The sequence below is a fragment of the Triturus cristatus genome, chromosome 5_1 (genome assembly GCF_964204655.1).
Source record: "Triturus cristatus chromosome 5_1, aTriCri1.1, whole genome shotgun sequence".
NCBI classification, from domain to species: Eukaryota; Metazoa; Chordata; class Amphibia; order Caudata; family Salamandridae; genus Triturus; species Triturus cristatus.
This window is the reverse complement of record NC_140587.1, coordinates 127,540,720-127,565,841: the sequence shown is the minus strand read 5'-3', so window position 1 is coordinate 127,565,841 and position 25,122 is coordinate 127,540,720. Positions and strand designations below refer to the sequence as shown.

General features: G+C 45.0%; 1 protein-coding gene across 2 annotated transcripts in view; it reads left to right on the top strand.

The window, feature by feature from the left end:
- The window catches only part of TONSL (tonsoku like, DNA repair protein), a 375,765-nt gene that overhangs the window by 97,902 nt on the left and 252,741 nt on the right, over nt 1-25,122 (top strand). For both annotated transcript variants that reach the window (XM_085604559.1, XM_085604558.1), the window contains exons 5-6: nt 4,209-4,338; nt 4,627-4,798. In XM_085604559.1, coding sequence (XP_085460685.1) covers nt 4,209-4,338; nt 4,627-4,798 — 302 coding nt within the window. The remainder of the gene's footprint in view (nt 1-4,208; nt 4,339-4,626; nt 4,799-25,122) is intronic.

Genomic DNA, 25,122 nt, shown 5'->3' with positions numbered 1-25,122 from the left:
AAGTTTATTCACTCATGAGTGAGACCACTTCCATACAACACCCTGAAGTGTTCCAGGAGGTAGTGGCTTGAATACACAGACCATGGTGCTTTTATACAGAGTTTTTTGCACTGGTAAGCATGTAGTTACAAATAGAAGGTATAGGCCTACACAGGAATAACTTTCGACAAACATGGGCAAATGGGAAATCCCTTAGTCAGCAAAGTGGAAGGGGGAGCAGGAGTGCTTATGACAGCACTAAGAGATTGACAGTTGAGTCTGAGACCAGGTGTTCTGGCAGCTACAAACTCTTTAGCATGCATATTGCTTTTAGCTGAGTCATGAAGTTAACTAAAATAGACAGCACAGGCAGGGAAAAAGACGAGCAGCAGAGGATAGGAGAATTTCATGGCTGATAAAATGGATGCCACAAACAAGATGGTTTCAGCTTATGCTAACAGAAGTGTGGCTCAATGATTAGAGCGGCAGACCCTGATGCAGAGGTCTAGCCCGGGACCAGGGTTCAATTCCCCGCCTCGGCAGGTCTTGGACTCAAAAATTCCACGGACCTGATAATTCTCGCCTCGGTGCCATTCCAATCATGGAGTCCCACTCTGCAACTCTGGGCAATAGCTTGCTTAATCTCCACAACGGCCCCCACAACGCAAAGGATGCCTGGCCTCCACCTTGGGGGTGCCCAGGAGTGGACGCCTCACAGGGAAAGCCAGGATGGGTTCCACAGCGGTATTCGTACAAGCGCCTTGAGACCCTTGCGGGTGAGTAGTGCGCTATACAAGTATCAATTTACATTTAACAGAGATTATCTGCGATTTCCACAAGGTTGCTTGTGTTCCGGTTCAGAGGTGACCTGAATTGGCAAGTTCGCAATTTAACCACTCACCTAATTAGATCCGGCACCTGTGAAGGAAGAAAGGTGCCATCACTTAATTGTTGATAATCAAAATTTATATCAGAGGGCTCTAGATCATCAGAATGTTTTCTAAAACTGAGTATTACTTCCCAAGTAAATGTCTCTACAAAATATAACTGCTCTAAATCTATCCACTGCTGAACCATTGCTACAAGTTCTGGAGCAGAGGCACTCCCACAGCTGTTTTAAGAGCAGCGGATCAAAGAGTGGCCTTGCATTTAGTAGTTAAAGTAGAACGAGTCAGGCGTCCATCTTGCTTAACTATATCTTCCTCATCTGAGGACAAATGCTCCTCGTGAGAAACCTCATTCCCAGGGGCACTAGGGAATTTATACGGGGGTGGAGGTCTATCCAACAAAATGGAATCATCCTGAGGTCTATTAAGTATGGGATAAATAGGGCACCTAACAGGGTACTGGCCAGTTACCTCTAAACGACGCCCTCTTTTTCTTTTATTTCATTCATTTTCTTATTTTTCAATTCCAATGCTTTTTTATATATCGTTTTTCGTTGTTCTTTTTCTGCTATAGCTTCTTCTTTCCTCACTCTCTCATGCACTTCTTTCTCCCACATTCGTACACAATCAAACATATCTAGTCAACTCTTTCTTTTAAACAGACACTGCTCTACATACTGAATCTTTTTTAAGTCAAATGGCGCATTCACAGGCCATCGTAAATCAGGATCCTTTTTCGTATATTTGTTCCACAGTGTACTATACATTATGGAAGAAATACCGTATGTAATATACATGTATCGATTAGGTGCCACAAACAAGATGGTTTCAGCTTATGCTAACAGAAGTGTGGCTCAATGATTAGAGCGGCAGACCCTGATGCAGAGGTCTAGCCCGGGACCAGGGTTCAATTCCCCGCCTCGGCAGGTCTTGGACTCAAAAATTCCACGGACCTGATAATTCTCGCCTCGGTGCCATTCCAATCATGGAGTCCCACTCTGCAACTCTGGGCAATAGCTTGCTTAATCTCCACAACGGCCCCCACAACGCAAAGGATGCCTGGCCTCCACCTTGGGGGTGCCCAGGAGTGGACGCCTCACAGGGAAAGCCAGGATGGGTTCCACAGCGGTATTCGTACAAGCGCCTTGAGACCCTTGCGGGTGAGTAGTGCGCTATACAAGTATCAATTTACATTTAACAGAGATTATCTGCGATTTCCACAAGGTTGCTTGTGTTCCGGTTCAGAGGTGACCTGAATTGGCAAGTCAGGCTGGACGGTTCCTGCTGGAGCAGGAGCGAGGCTGATTTGCCTATGGCTGGGTCTAATCTGAGGTGGCACAATGGGCAAAAAACTATGGACTCTGATGCATCCGTGAGCAATTTACCAGTGACTGAGATTAATTTAAGCAATCCATCACTTTATGGAATTCTTCGTTTTAGGAAGGAGGCTGAGAGATGGGCTCGCCTTCCATTTTCGCTGCTTGGAAGAGTCATACTCTTTGTGATGGTTGCACTCCGCAGGCTCCTATACTTACTCTTGTACACCTTCTTCTGGGTCGCGGGCGTCATTTTTCTAAAGGTTTAAGTGGTCTTTCGAAGCTTCTTGTGGGAGGAGGATGCCTAGATTTGTCTGAACACAATGTGTCTAGGGAAATCTGCCCCTAATTTGTGAAATCTTTATTTGGCTCCACATCTGATGATCATCAGTGAATTGGCCTTTAGGGCTCAGGGCGAGCCCTTATTAAGAATGTCCAGGTACGGAATGAGGGATGCAGAAGTTCTGCATTATTTATATGGGAGTAAGTTGATAGCTTCCCTGCTGAAACCAGTGAATGTCCTTACAAGGGCATGGGCACTGACAAGGTTAAGTATTAGCTGGAAAGGAAAGATTCCACAGGAAGGCCTGCTCGGGGTGGAAATCCATAGTAAGGATTATGGTGAGCGCTCGGGATCCAGAGAATGGGATCTCTTGGGTGTCAACATTGGGTGGAGATGTAAGGAACAGATTCAGTGTTGCCCATTCGCAGTCAAGAAATCAGATTGACTCGTAGGGAGTTTCTTTCGTATCTCCAAGTGCGGCACACTTTGAGGAAATATGTTAAATAGACGGGGTGTCTGTCTTAAATGCTAGCCATTGGAAGGTTGGTTGCTTGCTGGTCAAATAATGGCTAATGCAGTTCCTCTGAGTTATAAAATGCAGACCATCTATGGCGAACATACTGTTGTGAAATGTAAGACTCGGTGAGAGAGGGATGTGTGGCACTTGAATGATGTTGACTGGTGAGATGCGCTGGCCTTTTCTAGGGATGGAGCCATTAAAGTTGGTTTTGGGCTAGTTTAACATGGAACAAATGGTTACTCTGTCACTGCCTATGTGGGATTGTAGTTAGGATGGTAATTTCAACCATATATTATCAATGTACCTCATGATGCAAAGTATTTGGAGCCATGTGATGAGGATGCGTTTGGTGCCCTACTGGTTTATGGTCTTGGGCACCCGGAGAGACCTAGAGATTACTACAGGCTATTTGTGGAGGTGACGCTGGTGGTGCCCAGTGGAGGTTTAGCTTAGAGGAGGGGGGAGTAGTTTCCATCACCTGCAATGTAGTGCATGAAAGGCCAAGTAGGTGATATTCAAATTTGAGAAGGGATGTTGGGCATGGAGCCACCACTCCAGATCAAAATATAATGGATTAAATCAAATTGTTGAATGCGATATGAAAGTAAGATAGGCATACTCCCTACCTGCTCCTTTTTGACACGTCAGAACCATCTTAAGACAGTGAATAGCAATACTTGTGCACAAGGATGGTTTGACAGCTGCAACCAAAACAAGCTTGGCTTTTATTTGATTGTTACTGTCTTTGTGGGGCAGTGTTGAAAATCTTAAACAGCCCTATAAAATAATTTCTTTTTAAAAGTGTAAATGTGGCCCATAGGTGAGGAATTTAAAACATATCCACCTCAATGGTCACAGAGAAAAGCCACAGACAATTAGATGGATGGGATACTGGCCTGAATGTGTTCGTGTAATAGTATTTCAGCGTACAAAAAATATAATGGAATAATTAAATTCTCTGAGCACTTTCAGCAGTGGTCACCTGTTACAAGGAAGGCAGTTTCTCTTTTCAGACTTTTAGAAGCCAGCACTTACTTTCCAGCATCACTCCTAGGACTGAATGAAGCTCACTGTGCTACAAGACTTTCTTGCGCAAACAGTGGCGTGCTGTGAGGAAGGAAAGCACATACTTATGGCGGGACCATTGTTACCATTCTAAGTGTTAGCGATTATTCCATGGAGTGTCCTCTGCACAGTTGAACGGAGTGTTTCGTCTCTCACAGGAAAGGTGACTTCTCGGGAGCTGAACGAGATGCGAGCCCGCCTCTTCCTCAACTTGGGCTTCCTGTATGACAGCATGAAGGACCCCGCCAAGTGCAGCTACTACATCCGAAAGAGTGTCTTCATCTCAGAGTAAATCCACAACTCAACTTGCATGTTCATATTTGGGGTGAAGGGGATTGGACAGGCCATTGAGCGCTCCTCCTTCATTTTAGTTATTCATGTTTTGAAAACCATACAAAGGTTGTCTGGATTTGTGACCATTTGCCTGAAGTGTGGATGTTTGAACAGTAATGATTTTCAATCATTGATCACCTAGTCTGGAGTTCAGTCTGTGAGTATATTGACCCTCATTTGAGTTATTTTGGTTAAATTTTCAAGCTCTTCGAAGACAATGTACTTACTGAGGACTTTTTGCAGGCAGACACATCTGCACGAGGACTTGTACCGCGCCAACTACAACCTGGGGAGCATTCACTTCCGCAATGGTGAGCACTCCAAGGCCATCCGCTGCTGGGAGGCTGCGAAGGAGTGCGCCAAGAAAATGAAAGAGAAGCTCATGGAGAGTGAGTGCTTCGCTAACATAGGGCAGGTGAGGCATGGGCCGTCTCTTTTCATGCACGACTGTTTACTTGGCAATTGAACTATGAGTTGTTTTGTATTGTGTTGTGTCTTTTAGCCAATTTATGGCACTTTGAGTGGCTAGCCACATAGGCATATTGATAAGTTTTTGTAAGATGAAACATTGCAAGTGTTGCTGTTCCAGGATCAGCGGAATTAGCAGTAATGCACCTATCTTCTGATGGGATCACATTTCTACTGAGTTGCAGGACCAGAAATTGCTTTTATCTGCTCATTTAAGTTTATGCTCATAGTACCATGAACTTGCTACACAGGATATATACACTCACTCCGATAGTCCCCAAAATCGATTCTCATCTTCGGCAGTTCCGTTTTCATACCCTTGCTAAAGATTGGAACCTTCTGCCATATGTACTTTTTTTTTGCGGTCGCAAATGCATTGGGCCGTTTGCAGACACAAAAAAGTACTTTGAATTGCGATGCGGTAACACATTACCAAATCACAATTCGGAATTGTGAATACATGCTGATTCGGTATTTGAAAGGGACGTCTATAGGGCATCCCTTCCAACTACCCAATTGCAGTGGTATATATTAATATTTGCAACCAATGTTTTATTGACTACTGAAAGGTTGTGGTAACCATTCGCAAATGGTAAGGTGTCCCAAAGTGACCGCTTCCCCTTTGACAATGTAAATAAAAATATTATTTAAGAAAATGCAGGGGTTACACAAATCTACTCTTAAAAAATGAAACTTAAGTTTAATTGTCTATTTTCTAAATGCATCCAGTTTTCCTTTAAGGAAAACAGGCTGCATTTAAAGAAATAAAAAAAGATTACTTTATTAACAAGCATTGGCATAGCCAATAGGTCTCGCCTTTGGGACCTTATAAGTGTTTAGCCATGCAACAGTTAATGTTGTTGCAGTAAGGATATTGTGCTGCATAACTAAATACTTATAAGGTCCCAAAGGCGAAAACCTATTGGCTATGCCAATGCTCGTTTTAAATCATGGCTGCCAGGCCTAAATTGAAGCCTAGTAAACAGTAGTTAGGAAAATGAACTTCGGCATATTATAGGAAATGTGTACGGGAAAGTTTATGGCTCACTGCTAAGGGTGTAAAGTTTGTGATGTGAAATCCAGCAATTGGAATGCCAGTTTTCAGCAACCGCACGGGTCATAACCTCTGCAACCTTACCTGTTGTTCCGACAGCATATTTGACATGTCCTCTGAAGGTTAAAGGTCAAACCCCAGTAACCATATCAATGGTGGGAGCGTGACGAAGTGGAGGACTGGGCTAATAACACCAGCTGTAAATATGTGTAACCTGCAGCTTAAAGGTTCCACGAAAATGTGCAAATGGTTGAGGCGTGCGGAAATAAAACAGTGAGCTAACGCTAGAGATGCAAAGATTTGCAGAACCCTGACGCTCACAGTTTTCAAACGGACATACTATTCTGATAGCGGGAGCGTGCGGAAAAGCGACAGTGGGCTAATGCACCAGCAGCACAGAGCTGCGAGTACCCTTGCAGGTCATAGGTTCCTTCCAATAAAACACACGCAAAGGGTCAGCTAGTTAGCTCAGTGGGTGAATGTTCAAATGCAGAAATCTCGGTGAACTCCGTAGAGTCAATGCACAAATCACACTTAGTATATAGGAACAGTGCTAGTGTGTTTAATATTTCCATTAAGTCTGCTAATGCCTCTGATGTAATCTTTGTGCAAGCCACTGTTAATGGGCCGATGGTGCCAACATAGCTTATAAAGTGGACACTGCAGCAGATACCCATAACAACAAGAACCAGGCGGAAAGATAGACCCTGTACAAGAGAGTGATGGACACTGCCAAGAGAGACAAGACAGTCATTGGGAGAAGGAGGATACTGCGGGGCCGCGCGAAAGTGAAAGCGCTAAGGCCACGCTATTTAAAAGCACGCCGCCATGCACGCACGCGCGCGTGTGCGAAGGGATGACAAAATGGCGTGGGACTGTCCACTCTCCTACGGACATGCGCATGCTGTCTACATTGGACAAATGGCGAGAGCAGCCATCTTTGTTCATGCAGACGTGTGCATGAGCCCATGGCGGAGTATCGATTCCAAAAGGTCTCTCTGACCAGAGCAGCTCATGCGCTGCTTTCGCCAGGCGCAACCTAAAAAAGCATTCGCAGGCAAGTGGTCTGCTGACCCCAGCCGGCCACCATCCCTGTGATGGCTATCATTCCTAATGGGTCGCAAACTGCGATCTACCTCATTAATATTCATGGGGTAGGTCAATTTGCGATCCACTAGGAATTGCTATTTAAAAGATGTACGTTTTCTTACGTTAGAAATTGGGATTCAATTAGAATCACGATTTGGAAATTGCAGTTCAAGATTTTTGTACATCTGGCCCCTTTTTCTTATGGACTGAGACATTGTCTACAAGGTTCCATCCCTGTTACTTGTATCTCTTAAATATACTTCTACTTTTTACCCCTAGTTCTTTTCTCTCTTCAGCCCAGGTGTCTTAAGCAGTGACACTGAGTTTAGGCAATTGTTAGACCTGGCATCTTTTGGCGTGGTATCACCTGTCTTTGCCTCTGACCTCCTGTTTTTGACTGTGTGCTGGATTTCGTTTTTGCTGGCTTTAGGACTCTAGGCACTTTAATACTGCTAACCAGTGCTAAAGTGCGAGTGCTCCCTGTCTAAAAATGTAATATTTGGTTTCTCCATGATGGTTGATTTACTAGTAAGTCCCTAGTACATTGCACTAGGTGTGCCCAGGGCTGGTAAGTCAAATGCTACGAGTGGGCCTGCAACATGGATTGTGCCACCCCCTGGAGGAGCCCTGCAACCTTCCCTTTTATTGCAAGTATGGCACTCCTAAGGTAGGCCCAAGTTAGGCCCGTGGGCAGGGTGCTGTGTACTTAAAAGGACATGTACAGTTGTATTTAACCTGTCCTGGTAGTGAAATATGGCTAATTTCGATGTTCACTAAAGCAAGGCCTATCTCTCTCATAGGTTAGCGTTGGAGCTGCCTGGTGACAGCGTACCAGTGTATTTTTCAATTGGGAGTAGATAGAAAATTGGAGTTTGGTGTCTCGAAACTCGCAATTCGGAACCGGCACCTATCTGCAACTGTGAAGCCATTGTTGCAGGGATTCTGCACATACACAGAACTATGCACAGGAAACCAGGACCTCGGAGTATTGTGGTGTACCAAAAACACGCCTGAGTGCCCAGAACCCCTATCCGGCTAGCTATAGTATCCCATTCGTTCTCCGTACTACAGTGGAGCTACCAATGATTGGATATCCTAGAACATGTGACTCAAGGCCTCTCATAATTCGTGGGAACAAGACACTTTCGCTTAGACACTCATACCTGTTCACAATGTGAGTAACCAGAGACACTGTATAGTTTAAAATGTTTATTTCAACTAACATGCTCTGTAATGCAGTACACGTGCTAACACTAGCAAAGAAATGCATAAAAACAATATAATCAGCATGGTTACCATTCCATATAATACGAACGGGGATAGCATATTACTATGACAGGGATGAAGCCTTACGGCACTTTTCCACCCTCCCCGTGCTACAAGCTATGTTTATTATATCAGTGGGAGACCTCTGGGCTTGGACAGCGGAACCCCCTACCTCAAGTCTTAGATGATAGGATTTACATCTCCTGACAAGCACAGCTCTTCCTCTAGAAAAGTTTTCTCCGAGTGTGTGTAACTTGCTTCCTGTGCCATATTAAAATCACCCAGAAAGTCAGAAGTGCAGCTGTGTTCCATGTTATGTCTATATGTGTGTGGGACGGACCAAAGCCGATTAACCAGTGGAGTTGATTTCTGCCCTTTAACACGATCTACAGACGAGAACTCAGAGCACAACAGAAATAGTGAAAGGCAGACAGTTTCCATGTGAAGCAGCACGAGCAAAAGTGTTTACGTGAACCAAGTGTCATTTGCATAAGCGGCAAGATGGCGGAGATGCAAAGTACGAACTAATGCTAACTTTGCAACGTCCGCTGGCACCCCTAAACCCTCACGACACCCTCCCCTTGGGCAGTCCTACGCACAGTGATCGAAGTAGAACACAGAGATCAAAAAGTCTGAGCAACAAGAGCTTATGCGACCTGGAAGCGAAGAATGTCAATTTTGTGAGAAATATGGTAAAGGTCTTTTCGTTAGAAAAATATCCTTTTGGTAGTGAATAAAAAAAATAAAAATAATCAAAAGGAAAAATTAGTTTTTTTTAAAATGTCTGGGTGGCCTTGTCTTATCAATCCATCAGTGTGTAAGCTCAAAAAGTGGCGACAGCTTTTAACAGGAAATCATTGTCATTGTCTGAAAAAGTAGACGCTATCCAGTTAAGTAATTCAAAGGACTAAACATGCTCATTAATGATGGGTGCTTCCAGCACTATCGGTGGGCAACTTGCGTGGTACTCGATGTAACTCCGTTGCAGGAAATCACGTGCTGCCGCACCGATATCCCACTGAGCTAGCACTCCGAGCGCAGCTGCACCGGCCATCAGACCCATACCGGAACAGTCCTGCTCATGAGACACTAGAGGGCTCATCAGTAAGGCAAAGTCCGGGTCAGGAGACGCTGTGTTGGTGAGGTAGAGATCCAAAGCCCACTGAAAAGGACATTCCAAGCATGAGAAAACTGGTTGCATGCAAGTGTACCATGGAAAGCGGAAAGACAGATTATAAGGCACGCTCAGAGTGGCCAGTGGCAAGGTACCGTAGCACGCAAGCATGCGGTTACGAAGCAGCTGTAGCTGGGCCGGGTTGTGAACGACCACAAGAGGAGCAGCCATTTTTGAGCAGGCAAATCAACAGGATGACCCCGGCAGCTAAGGCCAGTATTAGTGGCAACCCGTCGAAGACGCTGGAAAAAATAGAATGAATGAAAGCCGGGATCACACCAAAAATAGTTTGAAAAGATGTTACAAGGCGAGAGCCCACAGATTTTAAAAAATGAGCCAGCCCCGTTGTATGCAAAGCATTGAAAATAGAATGAATTAGCTCACCGAAATGTTGTGGGAGGTCAGTGTTTAAAAGTGCTTGAACTTCTGTTCTTGTATTGGCCACCTGCAGGACATAGGTCTCACGGGCAGAAGTGAGAGAAACTTCTTTCTGGGACAATAAAGCTCTTATTCGGCTCAGCTTGTCAAACTCTGCCTTCAAGGTCGGAATGGAAGGCCAAATTGAGATATAGGGACTCCCACGAGGTGGAGGAAACAGCACATTTTTGCAGCAAACTACACGTTGTGACAGTCACAATGTACGGTATGCCTATCAACATGCTGCAACATTTTTCATTATTCAGAAGTAAATAACTGCCGTTAGACAGCAGTGTGAATGTTGGTTTCATCGAGGGCACTGGTTTTCCTTTTAATTTAAAATGCACGCTAAATTAGGTGCCTCTAATTTACAAGCGCTGTGCAATTGTATATTTTTGCACACAAGGGAGTGTCCAATGGAAGAATCACAAGATTCACCAGTCAGATACACCTTTGTGTCATCACGCAAACATCTAAACGTGAAGGGGAGTGACCAAACTTCATGAAGGAACTAGTTTCCTAATGGTTCATAGCGACCTAGGGGAAAATGTTTCATGTATGATGTAAATTTAAATATGAGAATGGCAGTTTTATAACCCCGTGAACGAGCCAAACAGCAGAGTTTGTTTCCGCTACTGAGAATGGTAAAGGGTCTAATTTTTCTATTTGCAAAAGGGTATAAGTGGCATCTTTCATGAACATAGACTGTTGTCTTTCAGTCAAATTAGAAGGCAAAAACAAAAAGGACGCGTTTACATAGTCCCATGGCACTCGACCCATATTAAGCGTCTGCAAGGTCCATGCTAAGTGCATAATAGAGCGCAATTGGTTCTGACCATGATATAACACAGATGCATCATCCTGTACAATATCAACCACAGAAGAAACAATATTGTCCAATGTGCATATCCTGGAAGAAAGGATATTAATACGGTTATCTACCACAGCAAGAACTTTTTCAAGATTAGCTTGGTCTATAGCCCTTAAACGCGAAGCGGCTTCAATTTGAGACAATTTCCAAATTTCATTGTAAACTGCATATATCCATCGTTTAGGCCTAGGGCCAACCGGGCCTTGTATGAAATCTGATAAATCCACATCATTCGATAACATTGACAAATGCTGTTTAACAGAAGACAAGAAAGAGTGTTGTAACCAAGTTTGACATAATTTACCAACAGAATAAGTTGTAACCGAATGTGTTGTCAAAAATTGTGTTTCAGGTCTTTCCTGTGTGTAACCTGGAGCCCTGTTATGGAAACGCATTTGGCATGCATCTGCACTGGTCTGCCAAACCAACCACCCCACAGAGTCAATATTAGAGATATTAAATGTTGCATTTGTAAATAGACTGCAACTCCTCAAATGTGTGATTGGTAGTAACATTCCAGTCTGGATATTCTGCAAGGGAAGGAAAGGCAGGAGCCTTCAGTTATTTAGCCGTAGCCAAACCCAGACACGTAGTCTGATAGATAGAATCGTTTAAGAACAGTATCTGTGTTGGTATAAGACATGCACGATACAAAGCTTCTGTGCCCTGCACCTGCCAGGTTTTGGAACCCCAAACTGATTTCAAATTAACTGTATTTTTCCAATGATCATGGCCACCCACCGCCAATTTAAGGATGAAGGAATCAGAGTATAACAATTTAGTGTGGGTGAGCATAACTTGCGTATTTGATTTAGAATTCAATTTAAAATAGTAACATTCAGGGTTTGATTTATCAACTCGTAAAATATGTAAATTTGTTCAACATGGTATTAGAACTCCTTATCGGTGGGGTGGGGCAATGTTTCCATTGCGTGTAATTAAAAACAGCTTGAAAAGTAGTTGCTTTATGCAAATAATGGTGGCCATAATGCTGATAGCAAAACAAATCAGCATAATTTGCAGAATTCAAATACAAGTCTTCAGCATCAAATGCTGCATAGTATTTTAAATCTGAAAACAGAGATTGTATTGCTTGCACTTCCCAGTCATCTGAATGTATGTTATATTTAACCACATCACCCATTGACACACAAACTACATTTGGAACATTAATAATCTATGTCGGACCATGAATTTGAAAGGGGACTGTATCCCAAACTATGCCATCCGTAACTGGCCAGGCTGTAATGATTTGCGATTAAGAATGCGGGGCCAAATTTCCATCCACTTACTCTACAGCAGAGCGTTCTTTAAGATAGTGTCCATTGATTAAAAGAAAAACACTGTCACAAACCCAATGGACATAAACAAAAAAATAAAGATGAGCACCAGCCAAATGTATATCCAAGGGGTAACCAAATAAGTTTGTTTAAACCAGGAGATAAAAACTGCAAAATTTGGTGGGGTCAAAGTCGATGTTGAATGAGAGTCAAAGGAAAAACATGACTCGTTCCTGCCTGTAGGATTTAACCCATGCAACCAGTCTCTTGTAGGGTAAGTAAATTCTGGTTCTTCATTAGCAGCCGAGGACTGTAGGACCAGCAAGGGATTAGCAACAGAGTCCTTCTCCATGGCAATGTCAGGATTTCCTGGAATAGAAGCATACGATGAAGCTGGAGGCAGACTATTCAGAATCGGCCAGATGTTGTAGCTTGACATTGAAATTGAGACGTATCTGTTATCTTTGCGACCTGGAAGTGGTGGTAAAATTACTGTACGAGTTCCCTGCACACCCAGCACTGGAACCGGAGCTCGATAGGATGGACCGAATTCTTTTTTGCTCTCCACCTTCTCTCTGACCAGTTCTCCAACTTTAGGCAGCCAGCCGATCACTGGAATCTGCAGTGCACCATCAGCGGCGGCAGGTAAATGTTCCTTTGCTAGACTGTCTCTTGTGTTTTGTAGATTCTGTAATACATCACAATGTTTATCTACGTCAAAAGGGACGGCTAGAGCCGCCAAGTCTAGACCATCAAGGTCAGGCACAAACATTTTCATGCCAAAGAGCAATTCGTAAGGGGTCCGCCCACCCAGAGGTCTTCTAGGGAGATTATTAAGTGCACGTTGTATTCCATACAAATGGGCGAGCCAGTTCCTGCCAGTGCCTAGGACTGTAGCTGTTAAGGATTGCTTTAAGTCGCGGTTCATTCGCTCCACAACAGAATTGCCCTCAGGCCTGTATGGAGACGAAAATTTGACCTGCACCCCTAAAGACTGCATGGATTCTTTGTACGCCTTAGAGGCGAACGCCGGACCCTGGTCAGAATGTAAGGTGCCCACTGCAAAAATTCCCACAAAGACACGCAAATCCCTGACTACAGTTCGAGCGTCAGCGCTGCGTTGTGGCCAGACCCATAGAAAACATGTGCACGAATCAACTGCAACTAAAATGTATTTATATGCAGTATCAGAAGAAAATGGACCGCAGTGATCCAAATAAACACAAACAAATGGTCTATTGGATATGCATAACAACAGTGTTTCTGGTGGCCGGGTCACAGTAGACGGCTTTATTTGCTGTCAAATTTCACAAGAAAGTTCATAAGTACGTGTTTGATTATATAAGCCACGCCACCAGTAACGTTGTTGCAAGATACTGACTGTAGCAGACACACCCGCATGTGCCGAGGCCATGCCCTTAGTGTGCTTCGATTATCAGGGTAAGCCTGCAGTCCGCGTTGGGAATCAACCTCTCACCAACGTTCTTAATTATCACATAGGGAACGTTATCAGGGTTTAAATGATAAGAGTATTTGGTATTGAATCCTTTTGGATAATAACCTCCCTTCTCCGTAGCAGCAATAGCTGCCAAGATGTCATCATCAATCTTACTCATGGATCTTGTAACCGCTGCTACTAAGCACTTGTTCACTGCTGACTTAGCTGCTTCATCAGCTAAGCTGTTACCAACCGCGTGTACTCCTACACGTTGGTGGCCAAGAGTATGAATTACCTGTGTGAGCGGCAGGCGTTCCTTCAGCTCTGCCACTCAAACCCATAGCATTTTATGCTTAATTGTCTTGCCTTTGGAATCACGTTAGTCATTTTGAGACCAAAAGAATAAATTGTCATTAAAAGATTGTACACAGTAATAGGAATCGCTTACAATTAAAGTAGTCACATTAGGATCTGCAAACTCCAGTGCGAGCACCAAAGCATGCAACTCAGCCAATTGGGCAGTACAGTCGCCGAGGGCCTGTGTGTGAACCACACTGGACTTAACCTCGCCGTTCACTATGGAACCAGCCACAATCGCGCAGACTGCAGAATAAGAATGTTTAGATCCAATCGCCGGTTGCACCGAACCGTCAGTGTAAATGATACAAAGGTATTCCTCGAGCGGGCGCATAGACAGAGGAGCTGGATGAACAAATTCATATAGCAGCGACTCCTGAGTCTGTAACGAGGAATCGTAGATAAATGTGACATCCGGGGATGTAAACAATGTAGCCCATTGTATCCACCGTGGATGTAAAGCTTTGGAATTTGGAACCCTTGCTTTTGTGACTGCTTCCAGAGCAGGATATGGTGTTACCACTAACATGCGTTTTCCTTGTGCCAGGGTACGTTCTTTTAGAATCGCCATCTGGACTGCTGTCAAGACCTTCTCGACAGAGGAAAACCTCAGTTTTGCTGAAGTGTACAAGTGTGACTTATAAGCAATAGGGACTGTGTCACCTTCAGTAAACGTCAAGTGTGTGCAACCCACAGTGCCTGGGGCGATTCTGATCACCAGGTTAGTATGGTTGTCACGGGTTAACAAGAGTTTAGAGTCAAGTAAATCAGACTGCAGTATATTTGTATGTTCCGAAAGCCAGCATGCTTTCGCAAATGTGGGTTGTAGCAAATCATAAAGAGGCTTGATACGCTGGGCATACTCTGGGACGCAAGTATGACCAAAGTTCAAAAAACCCAGCAAGGATTGTAATTTCTTCAGGGTTGTAGGAGGACGCAAACGTGTGGTGCCAAACCGTATCCTTCATTATTGAGCTCGTAGCCCAAGAACAACACTGCGAACTCAGCAATGTGTGATTTTGCAAAAATAAATTAATAACCGTAGTCCACAAACTCCACAATGATGCGGTCCACCTGACAAAGATGCGGATATAACTCGTCGTCTGTAAGATAAATGTCATCTACATACGAATATGCATCAGGGTCGATTGTGCCTAACAATGAGACCACACGTGCGGTGAAAACACCCGGGCTGTTTTTGTATCCCATCGATAATCTTGTAAATTGTTTTTGTTTGCCGCCGTGTGTAAAAGCTGTCCACTGACTTGACATGGGGGACAGATTGTGGCTAAAAAAGCCATAGGATATATCTAGCGTCGTTTTTATATTTTTTCCGAACTAGACTGTCCACTAAGGCGGAACTATGGGTATTCTGTACCGCATTAGTCCGACAATGAGAGTTCACATGTCGGTAATCCAAAATTATGCGGTACGACCTGTCTGGCTTAGTCACGGTAAAAATAGGGTTATTCATAGGTGACACACATGTCTCAATTACCCCTTGATACTCCAATTGGTCTAGTATTTCCGTTACAGGAGCCTTTGCTTCCCTACAGATGGGATATTGGGGTTGTGCCTGTGGCATGGACAGTAATGGAATATCGTGATGGGGAGATGTTGTATCCCAACCCACCTGAGTATGGTATAAAGCTGGCGCAAGCACTGATGCCCACTGTTCTGCAAAATGTTGCGCATGCTCCTTTGGGAAACTGTGTGAAAAACTAGGGAGGATTACCTCATCCCCTCTTGGAGCTGCCAGAACAAAAGGCGGAGCCAGTCTGCCTCTGCTAACAGGATGTCATACGAAGAAGTCAGATTTCCCCCCAAAAATTCCTTTAATAATGCGTTTAATGTCACCTTCTATGAGAATACTAATTTCATATAGTCTGTCAGGGGGAGCCACTCGGGTGTCAGCAGTTTCAACTGTGATGAAAGAATCAGTTGCTGTCGCCTCCAGAAATGGACGCAGTGCTTGCCGCACTACTGTAATCTCCGCTGTGCTGTCTAGCAGCGTTATTGGCCATGTTTGATTCTGGAGCTGGGTTCTCACCGTCCGTGGCATACATCGCAGTTAAAGAGGCCACTTTCTTCTTTTGAAAAGGAGGGCGTTGACAAGGAAAGTCTTCTTGTTTACCCTTGCCGTCACTTGCCTTGGCTGCTCACTTCCTTGCGGGGCACCTCGACCTCTTTCGAACTCCTGGCGATCACCTCCACCGGCATATGAGTTGGATGCCTCCTGTGCAGAATGAGGAGAACGCGTATCGGCAACCTGAAATCGATCAGCAAATGTAATTCTTGCGCGGTCACGGTGTTCATAAGTGCGTTCTGAGACCGAGGTGTAGGGGACGGTGCCCGTCCCCCTTGTTTTTGTTGTGCTTTCCCCTCTATGTTATTCTTCCAATTCTTTTTAGGGAATTGTGGACGGCCTCCTTGATCAGTTTGAGACGTCCGTTGAGCCTGCGGTTGTGCAGGTACTTTAGCAAAAGGCTTAACACCCAAACTATTACGCCCAACCGTTTTATAAGCCTGGGCTATAATCTTAGGTAATTTGCGGGGCTTGTCTACGTCTGGGACAAGCGCCAAAGCATTAGACACTTGAAAGTTGACTGCATCACCCTTAAGATTAGCAAGGATTAGATCAGCAACCACGTTATACGCTCCAACTAACTGCATCCCCAATTCTACTGCCGCCGCTGGTCCGTGCTCATCTTGAACACGCTTTATGACAGAGGGGAGTAATGTCATGGATGGTGTGCCAAAACACTTTGCATAAACTTCCGCAAATATTTTACCCCAACTCTCACAATCAGTGACTTCGGGTACTAAGTCTTTCTGCAAGCTAATTATCAAAATTTGGTGCTTCTCCACAGGAGTGGTATGTGGAAACACCGCTTCCAGCTGGTCAAATTTCTCAGCAAGCCAATAAGGTAAATCCTCCATATTTGGGTGAGGCTTGCCATAACCGAATTAACCATGACGGGGCTAATAAGAACACCGCCAGTACCAGCTGGTTGCTGTGCAACTCCAGGTGCTCCCACCTGGATGTTGCAGTTTACATATTGAACCAGTGCTCTATACACACGGACTATTGTAGTGTGCATGAGACGGAGAGCCGCCACATCGCACGTTAAATACTGTGGATGCGGCGTGTAACCTGCCAACACAGGCCAAGTGGCCCATCAATCGATAACGGGCCCAACATGACAGGTGACAGGGGTACGGGAAGAGCGCCATCAAACCAAATGTGATGCTGCCATGCCGTCAACGGAACTTCTAGAGTTCTATATGACCCATACACAGCAGTAAGGGCGGCATGGCTGTATTTTTGCCACAAATTATCCGCCCCCTCAACTGCTGGAAATGTCACCCAGTAATAAAACATCTCATATGTGTATACTAGGTTGGCTTGGACCACAAAGATCAGATTGACACCAGCATCCGGCACCCCACATGCTTGTAAATGATTTCGGACCGCCACGCGGCTGTGCGCCGCGATGTCAACTTCAACCATATAGAAACTTGAAAAGAAAACACAAATTATAGAGTCTGCAAGAAAAAGTTGGGTTGTAATTCAAAATATTAACAATACCATTTTGCAAATTTCAAGCTTAAATCTCCTATAAAAGCGACCATCTAAGCAGGTTATACTGTCACCAGTGTTTTCCGTAAACAGAGGCGAGGGTATTGTGAACAAGTGCCTCGTAAATAAGTACCAGACCAAATGTTAGGTGCGCCATGTTGCAGGGATTCTGCACATACACAGAACTATGCACAGGAAACCAGGACCTCGTGTATTGTGGTGTACCAAAAACACGCCTCAGTGACCAGAACCCCTATCCGGCTAGCTATAGTATCCCATTCGTTCTCTGTACTGCAGCGGAGCTACAAATGATTGGATATCCTAGAACATGTGACTCGGGCCTCTCCGAATTCGTGGGAACAAGACACTCTTTCGCTTAGACACTCATACCTGTTCACAATGTGAGTAACCAGAGACACTGTATAGTTTAAAATGTTTATTTCAACTAACATGCTCTGTAATGCAGTACACGTGCTAACACTAGCAAAGAAATGCATACAAACAATATAATCAGCATGGTTACAATTCCATATAATACGAACGGGGATAGCATATTATATTGACAGGGATGAAGCCTTACAGCACTTTACCACCCTCCCCGTGCTACAAACTATGTTTATTATATCAGTGGAAGACCTCTGGGCTTGGACAGCGGAACCCCCTACCTCAAGTCTTAGGTGATAGGATTTACATCTCCTGACAAGCACAGCTCTTCCTCTGGAAAGGTTTTCTCCAAGTGTGTGTAACTTGCATCCCGTGCCATATTAAAAGCACCCAGAAAGTCAGAAGCGCAGCTGTGTTCCATGTTATGTCTATATGTGTGTGGGACGGACCAAAGCCGATTAACCAGTGGAGTTGTTTTCTGTCCTTGAACACGATGTACAGACGAGAACTCAGAGCACAACAGAAATAGTGAAAGGCAGACAATTCCCATGTGAAGCAGCACGAGCAAAAGGGTTTTTTGGGAACCAAGGCATGTAGTGTCGTGTGCATCAGTGGCAAGATGGCGGAGATGCAAAGCACGAACTAATGCTAACTTAGCAACGGCCGCTGGCACCCCTAAACCCTCATGACACCGTGCTGCTGCCTGCACAGGAGCCGTGGGCCCTGCTTGACGCAATGAACGCAACTTACAACGCAGGCCCCGATTTACGTCGCAGCTCCTCCGAAGAACTGCCACTGCGGGAGTCCCAAACGCAGCGCAACTGAAGTCTGTGACGCACCAGTCCAACGCAGCAGATGTTGCCCATTGGTTCAATTTCGACACCATGAAACCAAAGCCTTCAACAACTTCATCGATATTTCACAGCCTTAGGGAACCGAGGTACCTGACCTGCAACCAATGCATCACCCCCCCCTGCGCCTCGTATCGTCACTTTGCACTAGTGGCTCACCGATCCTGCTCCGCCGCTCGGAACCAACGCATCACTTGCTACAAGTGATGCATCACCTCCATCGTGCAGCACATCGTCCCCGAGCTCCAGCGCACCAGCATGTGTATTCGTAAACATAACGTGTATTTGTAGAGCGCACTTTCACCCATGGGTATCTTGGTGCTGAATACGATGTTTATTGTTACCCAACTCAATTGTACTCGTTTTGTTGACCTCCAAAGGATGAAATGCTGAGTGGACCCGCCGGGATTTGAGCCTGTGACAGTGACGTGGAGCACAGGGCCCTACAATGGACGCATTAGTTAACTATGCCACCAGACCAACGACCTGCATAACAGTAAGTAACTTACCCATCACCTGCTTTAATACCACCTTACCTCCCTTGCTCCTCGCATCATCTTTGAGTTTGAATGCATCCAAGGTACTGTACTAGGGTTTACATGACTCCTGTATCCAGTCCACGTGTCCTCGCAGTCGGACTGAAGTTGTGGATTTGTCCCGGTCAAGCACGACCCACTAGCCCCAGTCACAGCTATTATTTTCAAAGAACTAGAAATTTTGATACCTTTGAATTTTTTTATCCTGATTTGTGTATGTTGGATTTTTGTCGTTTTTGTTCTTGTTTTAATCAGATAAATATTGGCTATTTTTCTAAACTAGCGTGGAGTCAGTTTGTGGTGTTTTCACTGTAATTACTGTTTACAAATACTTTCCACATTTACTCTGGAGATAAGCCTGACTGCTCTTGCCATGCAACCAAGAGGGTAAGCACAGGTTATTCCCATGGTGTAGCTTACTTACTCTGACTAGAGCAAGGGTCCCTACGTGGACAGGGCGCAAACCTCTGCCAACTAAAGATACCGGTTGTAACAGCGATACATATCCCAATTACCTCCTGTTTGGTGCAGAAGAATCACATATCTGCTGCTCGGTGTGCTGCTGTTGATATGAGGGTCTTGGTTCTTCTGAAACCGCCTGGCGTGTCTGCAGGGCAGTGGTGCCCTGTTCGATGGGAGAGGTTGCATTAAATTAGTAGAAAGTGGATGTGGAAACTGTTTGAGGTGCTGTTTGTGAGACTGTTCAAGGACGACCCCTACATGGAATTCACTCTCACTGGCAGTAAACAAATTGTATGAGTAAGCCCTGGGAGGGTGAATGTACTCGGTCACATAACTGCTTCTCTCTGTACGTGATAAACTATTTCAGTCTTGTAGGGCTGGCAGCGTACACGGGAAATTTGACTTGTGTCTGGGACCAAACCCTATCCTACTTCAGAAACTCTACTGAACTGACAGCTCTAGTCCCAAAACTGATGTGGGCTGAGAGGTCAAAAACTGTGGTATGTCTTTACCATTCGGTGCTCAGCACACCAAGATTTCAAATGTGCATACGCTAACATACCCATTCTCCATTTTCTTTGGTGATTCTTTTATTTTCACAAAGGAGGGGGGTATTGCTCTGCCTGGTGGCACTCTCGGTTTTCGTTTTAACCTGACGAGCATGTCAAGCCCTTGACTCTGCCTGTCCCCTTCACTTGAGCCTGTAGGAAATCCCCTTTTTCGCTTTGTGCCTAATCTCCGAGAAATAAATTTGATCACATATTGAAAGAGGTACATTGGCTTCACTTAGAAGCTGAGTCAAATTCAAAATTTACTTTCAAAATTACTTTCAAAGCGCTGCACCCAGGAAGATCCAACTACCTTAATGAGCTGCTGAAATTTTGAAGAGACCCGAGAATATCTCACTGTAAAGAGTCCCTTCCGCTAGAACCTCCAAAATTAAAAACTGTACTAACTCAAAGGCAATCTTTCTCAGGAGCTGTGCCCTCAATCTAGAATTCCTATCCCAGCCATTTAAAATGGCTTATGACACAATCTCCTTCAGAAAGCTTTTCAAGACTTTTTTTTATTCAAAAATAATTTCCTTGACATAACTTACGATGAACTGCACCCTCCCTCAAGCTGTCAGTTATTTCCCCTCCCCTATGTACAGCTAATCACTACATTGACTATTTAGTTGCCCACTTATTGTACTTCTCCCAGTTCCTCCAGTCTCCTCTACCTTATTGCATGTAAAGACTGCTGTTTTAAGGTTGTATGGCGTTAACAAGCATGCATTTACAGCACATGCCTTTACCGCGTATCAATTGCAACGCAGTGCCTTAACCACGCAAACCTCTACCACGCATATGGTAAGTATATGCAAGATAAATGAACTATATAACGGAGCGTTATAGTTAGGTTCACGTTTTCCCCACACAAAACCATAGAGGCCAGGTATACTTATGTTAAGAAATTTTAACTTTGGGCCTGAAGTTACTTAATGGCATGAGTTTTAGTTTCTTTAAATAAGTATAACTATAACTGCCGAATTTCTATGGTTTGTGTGGGTAAAATGTGAACCTAACTAGAACGTTCCTATAACCTTTGGTTTTTTCAGTGAATTTCTATAGTTTTTGTTAAATGTAAAGTAATATATAATTACTATATGTTAATACAACCACTGCTGCGCACGGTCGAACCCCACGCTACGCACGGCCTTATGGTGTGTGTGTGTGAGGGTGTTTTTTCCCCCATTGGCCTTAGGATCTGCGCCCCTTGTTATCTATACATTTCTTTCGTTCTTAATTCCCAAATTACTGAACAAATTTACACCAAATTACAAAAAGAAATCTTTCTGGATCAAATTGTAGCTTTCTGCCAAATTTGGTGTAATTCTGTTCTGCGATTTGGGCTGTAGCCATGTCCAAAAATTGCAAAATTCCCATAGACCAGCATGAGGATAAGTGGGAAAAGTGGGCCCTAACTAGAACTACCTACTGGCTATTTATAATACATATATGTATATATATACCCACCCTGAAACCCTAAAAACACCCTTACCACCCAGTTCCCTTTTCCACCACCAAACCCTAAGAAAACCCTTACCACCCTATACTCTTGCCCACCCCTGAACCCCCCACCACCTTATACCCTTACCCACCCCTAAACCCTAAAAACACCTTGTAGGAATCTGGCTCTCTTTATAGTACACTAAAAAGAAGTACACTGTGTATAGAGTGCAGTGGGTTAGCAGAGGGTAGTGCCAAGCATTTGTTGTACTCACAGCGGCAATAAATGAAACACACACAAAGAAAAAATCTAAGACCAAATCAGAAAAATAACTCTGCTTTTGATATATTTTGTAAAACCAAGAACTTCGGTCAAAAGTAAGTGCTCGGTTAGCAATTTTGACAGGGTAAATCCAACTGCTAAAAATACTCTTATCACCCCATTCCCTTACGCATCCCTAAACCCTAAAAACACCCTTACTAGCCAATTCCCTTGCCCACCCCTAAACCCTAAAAACACCCTTTCCACTCAATTACACTACCCACCCCTAAAATCACCCTTACCACCCTATACACTTACCCACGCCAAACCCTAACACACCCATACTTTAATCTTACACACGCGCGCCCCCCCAAATCCCCTTGGTACTTGGAGTTAGGTCTGCGTTTCCATATTTTCCATCAAAAGAGTGTTTTTTTTTGGTTTGCTAATTACTTGGGCCTCGTTTGAGGAATTTTCTCTAAACTTTCCAAAAAACAAATGCATCCACCTCATCTCCTTCCTGGAAAGATTTGGAGTAATCCGTGATGCGGGGCTGAGAAACAAGGGGGTCTCAATGCAAAATCCCCTAGATCTTGGTCTGTTGATAGTGCTTTTTTGTGATTTGGTGTAAATTCGTTCCGTAGTTCTTGAGGGTAAAAGAAAAAGAAATATTCGGACGGTTGGGCGTGCGAGACTCTCGCCGAAGCAGCAGTTTAAAAATAGTGTTCTGATTGACCCAGGGAACTTTATTTACCTTGGACCTTCTCGCTCCCGCGGGAGTCAGACTCCTGCAAGAGAAAGTGCTCTAATTGGCTACCAGCAACATGAAAAAAACGTTGCTGGGAACCATTACAGGACTCAGAGACCCTGTCCTGAAGTTGTAAAAAATAAAGGTATATGGTAGCAGGGTAGGGAAACCCTGAACCCTAGGCCCCATTGGTGCGACCCAGAGACCTCCCGGGCCAAAAAAGAAAGAAAAATGACAAAACATTCTGCAATCTCGCAAGACTTTCACGGGTAAAAAATGGCGGGCGGGACACATTTAAATACCTGATGCTCCAGGGAGCATACCCCCGGGCTGGTTTCAAATAGAAAAAGGCCCCGGGTTTGCAACCCAGGGCTGAAATGCAAGAAAATGGAAAGGGGGCCCCCCTCCACGAGTCAGAAAAGGCCCTGTAGAGTCTACCCCCGGGTCAGATTCCTTTAAGGGAGGGGGATGCGTGGCCCTCCACCCTGAGCCATTAATGGCCCCGGGGACACCACCACCTGGGCCCAGCTCAGTGACTATGTCCTAGGAAGCCCACCAAGGGGCATAGCCGTTTCCCTACCTGCAGCGGTGCGGGCAGGGAAACTGCAAGCGGGAGCAAACACCAAGTCCTCTCCCAGCGGGCAGGAGCTTAAAAAAGGCTCCCACCCACTTCGAGCAGACTTTTCATCCGTTTCCCTGCCCGCACTGAAGCCTACAGGGAAACAGGTGAAAATATTGCTACCTTACACAGAGAGGAACATTAGAAGCTGCTCCCTGCAGTCGGGAGCAATTGCGGCTCCCGATGTATGCGTGGAGCTGGCTGGGGCCTTGGGGGTCTTAGGGCCCAACCTGCAGCTGAAGTCATTGTGGAGGGGGGGTTTGTGGGTAGGTGTTGCCTGCTCCCCCTCGCTCTAAACCTAACACCAGGCCTTGGGAGATTGGGTCCCAGGGGCCGAAGTTGGTCCAGTATGGGAGCCTCAGGATCCCACTCCATGAAAATTATGCCAAGCCCTTTGGTTTGAGGTCCCTGGAGCCAAAATCGGCCTGGGGAGGGCAGCTGCGTGCCCTCTCCCTCTGTAAAATATGCCGGGTCCCAGGGAATGGGGTCTCCGGGACCAAAATCAGCCCGGGGAGGGGAGTCTCATGCATCCCCCTCAAAAGAATGCCAGGCCCCAGAGATTAGGAGACGGGCTGCTTGCCTCCTCTCCCTCAAAAGAACCCTGGGCGGTGAGTTCCACTGGGTCAAAATCTCCCCACACGCACCCACCTCCCCGTTATTTAAAAGAGTGGCCCTGGGGCATGGGGTCCCCAGGGCCTAACAAGGATCAGGGAGGGGGGTGTTGGGGTGGCAAGGCCCCCTACCCCTTTTTTCCGTTGAAATGGCCCTGGGGAGTGGGGTTCCCAGGGCCTAAAAAGGCTCTGCGAAGGAGCCACTCGCCCCCCCCCACTTCTTTAAACAAGCATTGGCATTGGCAAATTATTGGTGGCTTAAATGTATTAAAAGGGGAGGTTTCGGCCTTGCAAAAAGTTTACCTTGTCAGTTCGAAATGGCAGTTTTAAAGTGCACACACAGGATGCAGTGGCAAGTTTGATACGTGTTTAAAGCGCTTCTTCACTGCGAGGCACAATAAGTGCTGCAGGCCCACTAGACTCTGCAGCTGTGCCTCAGGTTTCATAAATCTTACAGGCTACTACCCAACACACCAGCCCGTCAAGTAACGCAATGTATAAGCTTTATAGCACGCAGAGGGTGTTTCATAGATTATACAAATCTTAGACCAGTTTTCTTCAGGTAGCTGAACTGTTCTTTTGCTGATATACAACTTGCATTCTTTGTCAAGACTGAAGAACTAGATCTTGGCCCACAAAGAAGATGCAAGTTCATTATTCCGATGGCAGAGCTATCCCTGAGGTTGCACATCTTACAAGCTCAGGCATCCGACATTAGAGCTGTTACACGTGTTCAGTTGTTTGCTGCACTGTCACTTGTGTTTCATTGTACTGATTACATGACTAGACAAAAACTAACTGATCAACCAAGTGAATTGGTTAGCATAAACTGTGCACATACCTGTAGTGGTAACACAAACCTATACCTAATAAGGTCAATAGGCTCAACGTAGCATTGTGTGGAATAATAAATGCCACATGAAAACAGACATAAATATAAGTTGGAATAAATTGGTGTGCTCTACATTGTGTGATTGTCAATGCACTGTTCATTGAAAGTGTTTTGCCCGAGGGCAACAAGGCGAGCAGCTGCTATTTGCAGCACTTGCATTTTTTTGCTTTTGTTTAGCGCAAACGATAACTCGTAATCTGAAAGAAACACGTTAGTTAGATTCCTCACCTTAGAATATCCCCAGACGTCAGGCTGGATCCGGAAAGATTTTTCGTCAGCAATACCCATTGCGCGTCGCTAGGCATCGTCTGCGGCTCCACGTTCGTCGTTGGCGTCGTGCGCCGGAATGACGTCATCGGAGTACTTAAACGCCGCCCTTGCGCGCTGAC